The 7,535-nt window shown below is 36.4% G+C and overlaps 1 protein-coding gene across 15 annotated transcripts in view; it reads left to right on the top strand.

Annotated features, from left to right (window-relative positions):
* Nucleotides 1–7,535, top strand: part of ADGRL3 (adhesion G protein-coupled receptor L3) — a 3,684,852-nt gene that overhangs the window by 3,581,305 nt on the left and 96,012 nt on the right. For all 15 annotated transcript variants that reach the window (XM_044060915.1, XM_044060918.1, XM_044060917.1 and 12 more), the window contains one exon: nucleotides 229–325. In XM_044060915.1, coding sequence (XP_043916850.1) covers nucleotides 229–325 — 97 coding nt within the window. The remainder of the gene's footprint in view (nucleotides 1–228; nucleotides 326–7,535) is intronic.

Here is a 7,535-nt window from a genome sequence, read left to right as displayed (position 1 = left end):
AAGTTTAATCAATCTATAATTTCGAATCCATCAAACTAAAAAAAAAATAACCTTCCCCGTTTTAACAGATAAAATAGTAAAACTGCAAGACAGAAAACACAGAAAGGCTTTACTGTTAGCATTGCACAGTAGAGGTAGTTATTCTTGTGTGAATGAGGATTGTTTGGTTTAGAAAGAGATGACGGACTTTCATTTAACTGTTTCTGATTTTTTTTCCCCTTTTTGTAGAGTCGGATTCGTAGAATGTGGAATGACACAGTTAGAAAACAATCCGAATCTTCCTTTATTACAGGTGACATTAACAGCTCAGCCTCACTCAACAGAGGTAATTATACGTTTACATCACATTTCATGTTTCATACTACAGGACACTCTGAAAGTGGTCAAAAAGAAGTCTTGGACATTCCTAAGTGCGTTTGCCAGCACTTGCAGTACAAGTCATTCTGTATTGGAAATGCCATTAGTTATATGTTGGAATGTCTACTGTGAATATAGTGTACTTGAGGAAAAAATATAAGCTCTGCAGGAAGTTAGAAAGCTGTAAATCATCTCTGTTTACACAATTGTTAGTGATATTCTCCATAGAGCTTTTGTGTTCACCATAAAGTTTGGCAGATATGAAGCTACATAGCAGAATTTAAAAGCAGGCCTCCAAAGCATTTTTATTCTAAGTTACATTTTTCCTTTCAGGTATAATTGTCTGAGGCTTAACAAAATACTTATTTCACAGTTTGGCTGCTTGGATTTTTTTTTTTTTTTTTTAAGAGAAAGCAATAACCCACACGCATGCACATACACACACACACACACACACACACACACACACACACACACACACACACACGCACGCATACATGCACACCGCTGTTTGAAAATATATAATCTGTCTAAACAGTGGCAGTAACCCAAGTCTAAGTATTTGTAGCACTGCAACTGGTGTCATTTATTTTCCTGATCTGCATATTGTCACCTTGAAGCACTGGATGAAAGATGCGAATGTTCTTGAACAAGTCACCTGTGCTTACCAGAGGTATTGCTTTATGAATGACCTTTCACTTAATTAGAAATTGCTTCTAACAGTTCTACCTACATGTTAGTAACAGATAACATACGTGTATCAGAAATTGTGGCAGTCTGCTTAGGTCATGTGGTTTGAAGGATAAAGTTTTTTTTTTTTTCATGAATTAAAACTGTGTTGGCTGCAGTCATCGTGTTTCTTTCTGCTTTAAAACACTGCCATCCTTCTGTTATTTTCTACATTTGCACGCCAACATTTCCTGTGGTTTTCAAAGTCTGTCAGCTTCCCTTTTTAATAAGATGAACGTACTTGTAGGTTAGATGTACTATTCATTTTAAATTATTTGAAGCTTAAAGAGTTATATGCACATAGGAAATGATGCATTTGAAAACTAGTTATGTTAACAATGCTGTCATGATTTGCATAGGTTTCAATATTTCATACAACTGCTGGTTTGTAGGTATTAGTATATTTTGATATATACAGTTAACCTATATGTGTAGGTTAAAAGTTAATCAAATATTTGTACATGTGTCACTACCTACTATTAGCTATTTCAGAGCAGTACACTCAATTTTTTTTTTTTGCTTTTGGAATAGTCTGACATGGGTCAAAGAATTAAAAAGAAATCACTAAAAGTATAACTATATTGAGGAGCTAGCTCATTCTTATTTGCAACTTCTTCCTTTATGCAATCCTGACTATTTTGTGTCAGTCTAGTTGGTATTGTGATGTCCACATGCTGGACCAAACATCAAGGAACCTGAGTCCTCATCACTGACACTGGAGAGGGATGTTCACTTGGAATACAAATGCATGCACTCAGTATTTCCAGATGCAGACCTCTCTGCATCAAGCAGAAATTCCCTTCAGAGCACACAGTGAACACACTCAGCCCAGGGTCTGGATTTCTTTATGTCTGTCTCCCTCCAGGTTCCCAATAAGAATCTCCACTGGTACAGCTACAGAGTTAGGTCCTCAGCCGAGTGTCCAAGTGTGTCAATTTCAAGTCCTACGGCACCCTCTCTATGAAACCATTGCTGTGTGCCCCTGCCCAAGTAGCTGACACACACGCATGCATGGACACACACACACACACACACACACACACACACACACACACACACACACACACACACACACACACACACACACACCTGGGAAAGGTAGGCGCAGATTACTCACTCTACCAACTTTGCCCAGACTATATGGTAGATTCACTGCCACCAGTCAGTTACTATAAGGCTCTTAAAAGGGTACCAATTATACTGAGTGAAGTTAATATTAATACAAATGATAATGTTGACCAAGCAGCAAGGCTTTCAGGAGTGGCCAGAGTTATCACCAAATAAATATATACTCTCAATTCTTAAATATTTTGTAAAAAGACCAACCACAGTGAGAAGTTTAAATACATTTAATAACAAATAATAAAAGAACATAAAATAATAAATAAAAATTTACAGAAAACAGCATAGTTTCAGTCACAGGAAATATTAAAAATAACACTGATGGAAAGTTTCACACAGTTATAGAAAACAGTATTTAGCTACTCTCACTATCTTTTCCTAACTGATCTAGAGAGTTACTGTTCATCCTTACTGAATATAGCAAGGCAAGATGATTTGGGTAAGTGGTCCTTGTCAGATCGAAGACAGAATACAGAATGCTGACAGTAAACTCTTACTAATATCTAAATATTATTTTGGCTTACAGAATGACATCACACACATCTAGTCATCTGACTCTGTTTCCCATGCTATCACCAACACTAGAAACTGACAGGATTTTAGCACCTATGTGTTATCATACACACACATAGAGCTTTGCTCAAATCTCCTGGAAGTCATAAAACCATTTTAACTCTTGTAGTCCTCTTCAGACTTCTTACAGACACCGCATCTCTGGCTTCATTCAAAACTGTGAGATAACATCTTTATGGCTTAACCCATAAAGTAATTTAATTTCAGTACTTCTTACAGACACTGCATCTCTGGCTTGATTCAAAACCGTGAGGTAGCATCTTTATGGCTTAACCCATTAAGTAATTTAATTTCAAGAATATTTTGCAAAATCAGCTGGATTAAGATTAACTTCTTCACTTTCAGTATATGCTGTTACAATGTATACATTTAAACTGTTACAATAATGCACGCACATCTCCTGTCCTTCCAGCAGGGGGTACTGTTGATACATTTTAACACAAGCAATCCTCACAAATATGTTTTCAGCACAAGCATCAGTACAACTCAGTTTGATATAAAAATGACATATAGTTATTTACAAAATTCCAGCTAGCTGTGCTGGCGTATGTTACACATCCACTGCCCTGTTTCTCCTGGAATGGCTAGTAGTGCCATCTATCATCACAAGTATATTGGTTTTAATTTGTAGCACACAAGAATAGCCTGATATGGACTGCAATATACTGACACCATTTTGATATTCTTTTAATACACTTTTTCTCACAATCTATTTTGTAACCTCATAATGTGATAACACATAAGACACTAAAATTCAAGATGCTTTGTCTGTGCAGTTAGAAAAATAGTGCTGTAAATCACTAGCTTCTGGGGCTGTTTCTGGAAACAGTGTCACTGTTCATTTTTTTCAGTCTTTTCTTTTCTTTGATGTGTTATAACAGTAGGCTGCGGCAATGCAGTTCATGGAATGGTTGAAAGGGTAGCCACATTAAAAGCTTTTGTTAAGCTTCCTATTGTAGTCCTTAATACTTTCCATCAACATTTTCAACAGTGTGTTGCTAAGGTGTGAAGTTGGCTTTTATTCCCCCTGCTGACTTGCTTATTCTTATGTGGCTGATCCTTCAATGATTCATAGAGTCTACAAGGCAGAGTCAGTACAAGGACCATAATTATTCTCCTAGGGCACCTGCTGTCACCAGGAGGGAAAAATAAGTCATGTGTGGAATAGATGTATGTGCAGTGTTCATATCCTTAAAGGAAATGAGAGTACCACTCTTGTTTTTTTACAGGTAACAGAAGATCATTCCAAAGATGTGAGAGGAGTTGAGTAATAATTCTGTCCCTCTGGTACATCTTGTTGATTTGTTGAAAGAGATTCAGGTTTTCAGTTTGAGACTTTGTGAAGCAGTTTGTTTTATTAAGTGCTTTTTGTGGAGAACTTTGCATTTTGTAGACTTCTGTCAGCTTTCTAATATTCAGTCTAGACTAAAGAATAGCCTATCATTGAGACTGAAACTAATTCCTGTGTAAAATGTGAAATTTCATTTGAACATGGTGGAAAGTTGGTTGCCTGTTGCTGCACATGTTGATAAACATGACTCAAGGGGTAATCAGTACTTTGTTAGCATTAAGCTAGATAAAGTTATTGTTACACAGGAGGAAAAAAAACTCGTAGATGAGGTAAATGCCTAAGGAGGGAGGATATTTCTTTAAAATTAAAACCAAATCAAAATTTTGAGTTTGAAATGTGACTTTAATGATCAGTGAGCGGTTCTTCTAAGGCTGTATACAAGTCTTATGTCACTGAACTACTTTCTTATTGTAAAGCATTGCCATTAGGGACTACATGATGACTTGACATTCTCTTAGAAATGTAGACATGGCTGTCAATACAGAAAGTTGAGACGTTACTGACCCCCCATTAAGAAAAAAATAATAAGATAAGGGTGGACAGCTTTGAAGAAGTCTAGCATATCAGGAATTTATGTTGTAGGGTAGATAGGTCCCTAAGGGAAAACAGAACAGTCCTAGATCACAAGGATGGAAGGTTTATTGAATTATTCAGTATTGGGTGTAACTGACGTGCACAGGGTTTACAGGTCAGAGATAATGAACATAGCAAGAGATCCAAATAAAGTGAGTCACTTCTTCTATTAACAATTATTTGACATTTTTCAGCTGTGTGTGTGGCATGTTGCTATACTATGGTTTTCATTAAGTCTTGTTTACAGAATGTAGAACTTCAGTCCTTTGTTCTCTAACAAAAATCATCTTATGCTGTTTTTGTTTGCTTTGATTCATGCATCTAGCTTTTGATTAAATTAAATGTTGTTACTGCTTTTTAGGATACCTTAGGAGATCTTTCCATGGCCTGTTGCCATTACTGTTGCAAAATTTCTGCCTAGCTATCACAGAGCTGTAGTTTCTTTTTACTTTTTTCTATTGATTTCTTTTGGCAAGTGTGAAGGTCCTCTGGTCTAAAAATCGTCTACAGTGGCAATCTCGTCCACTCTGACAGAAAAACAGCAACATTATAATTAAGGGGTCTCAAACTCCAACTCAAATGACTTAAAGGCTGCATGTTGAGGGACAGTGACCAAAATTAACAGCTTGGTCATGCAAATCCATAGGAAGACACAGGAATGTCCTAAAACATGACAGCTAAATTTTAATGCAGAATACTGACCATTAATTTGAAATGGCATACAAAAGTGCATATCATCACTGATTGGATAAGCTGCATGCTGTAATTTTGTAACAGCTTATTCTGTTCTCATTTCTTATAAGAATGGCTTTACACCTCTTCCTGCTTCAGCTGCCATCCCCCAACCCAACTATAATCATTTGCTAGGCTGATATTCAATAAACCAGGGCAAAAACACTCAGTTTCACTGATTTGTATCACAATTATTGTGTTATTGCATCCATGTTCAACAATTCTAATTGTTCTAAATAATTTAGGATACGTAGCTAGGCAGTGAGGGTTAATTAATGAAGCTTCACACTAATAAAACAATAGATGACTGCTAAATTAGTTAAATTAAATATAAGTTTAATAAGTACTTTTGCAAGGGGGGTGATTCTATATCTTTGCTTGAAGATGACTTCACCCCCTAAACCCTTGTGAGTCAATATCTACAAACGCAGGCCACTCAGCCTCAAGGTTAATGGAAAACATCCCAAATCCCAGAATTCAGAAGTCTTAGAGTTAGTATACAAATAACATACAAAGAAATGTGAGGCAATATTCCGAGGACTGAGAAACTGGACTTGTATATAGTTTAATTGACATATCAAATGGTTACCATTTTATGATCAGCTCGAAGATCACAGCACATCAGTGGAAATAGAAATGCTTTACTTTCTGCAAAGTCCAAGTCTTTTTCTTGGAGGTACACAATGAATATTGCACTGTGGTTAAACAAAACGCAGTGGTCGATTTTTTTAAATAAGCTCTAGTATTTTGTCCAAATGTATGTAGTTAGTTCAGTGAGATCATGAAACTCACAAGGTAAGGAAGATGCTTATTACCTCTAAAGGTGCACAACTTCAGAGTTGTTATATTTAGAGATGCAGGGGCTTGCCCCCCCCACCCCCCAAAAATGCTGTTTTTTAAGTTGAAATAATCTTTGGGCTTAAACTAAACAGCTGTTTAACTGATGTTCATTTCAGTGTTTTACTGTTCATTATTCAGTTATAGATCCTCCTTTCCATATTGTATGGTAAATTCAGAAAAGGAATGAATGAGTTTTATGAAACTGGATGCCCAATGTTATGTGATGTGTGCACCTCTGCTTTGGAAATCTATCCATATCCATTGCAGGAAATTGTGCATGAATACCAGGGTACTTTGTAAATTTTGACAGTGCTCATGTTCAGATAGTATATATTTCATGCCAATAAGGCACATTTTGTGAAATTTGTACAGAATAAGTTGACACAGTTTTGCAATGCAGTAGTTATGAATCTTGAAGTGAGAACCTTACCCCAAGTTTTATGCTGTAATTTTGTGCATAAAACTCTAAAGCAAATCTGGATAGACAATTGACAAATAGCTTCCTGTAGAACATGTATGTCCTTTTTGGTTATAAGAACAAGAATTATGTCTCCCTATGAGGTCAACAGAAAAACACAACAGGCTTACGTTTAGAAAATATGTAAAGATTATGGCCAACTATAATATAACAGTCTTTGATCCAAAATTGTGTTTATGTGTATGTTAAGAAAGAGGACTATATTTTCGCAGAGTGGGCTTTTGAGAAAAAAAACAGTGGATGCAGTTATATGTATGGAGCAACCGATATCATTTTGCATTTGAAAACAAATTATAGCGAATGCAGATATTGACACTAGTTTCATACTTAGAAATGAAATGGGCATTTTACTGACTGTATTCAGTAACAACAGTAGATAGAAGAATAGTATAAAATAGGCATGAAAGCACAGATGATTCTAAGCTGCTTCTTGAAAATGAAAATGACAGTTTTGTTTCACTGGAGGAGCCAATGGGGAAAGATGGAAGTGAATAGCCCGTTCTTTCTCTCACATTCGGTGTGGAGGGGTGTCTACTTATGGGAACATTTCTTAATGTGTGCTTGTCTTGCTAAAGCTTCACATTTGTATTGTCACAGTATGTGCCGAGAAATGTGCATACTCATTGGAGTGATGTACAAGCCCTCACATAACCAAGTGTCATGTCATCCATCAAAGGGGATAATGGTGCCAAATACATATCCCTGATGTCTGCCTGGATTATGGCCTGCTGACTGTCTAGATTATGGACTCATTGTAGTTGTGTATTACCAATATGGGGA

The sequence above is a fragment of the Protopterus annectens genome, chromosome 2.part0 (genome assembly GCF_019279795.1).
Source record: "Protopterus annectens isolate FY-2018-M chromosome 2.part0, PAN1.0, whole genome shotgun sequence".
In the NCBI taxonomy this organism is placed as follows: Eukaryota; Metazoa; Chordata; order Ceratodontiformes; family Protopteridae; genus Protopterus; species Protopterus annectens.
The sequence above is the reverse complement of the archived record's forward strand: the minus strand, read 5'-3'. Positions and strand labels throughout refer to the sequence as shown.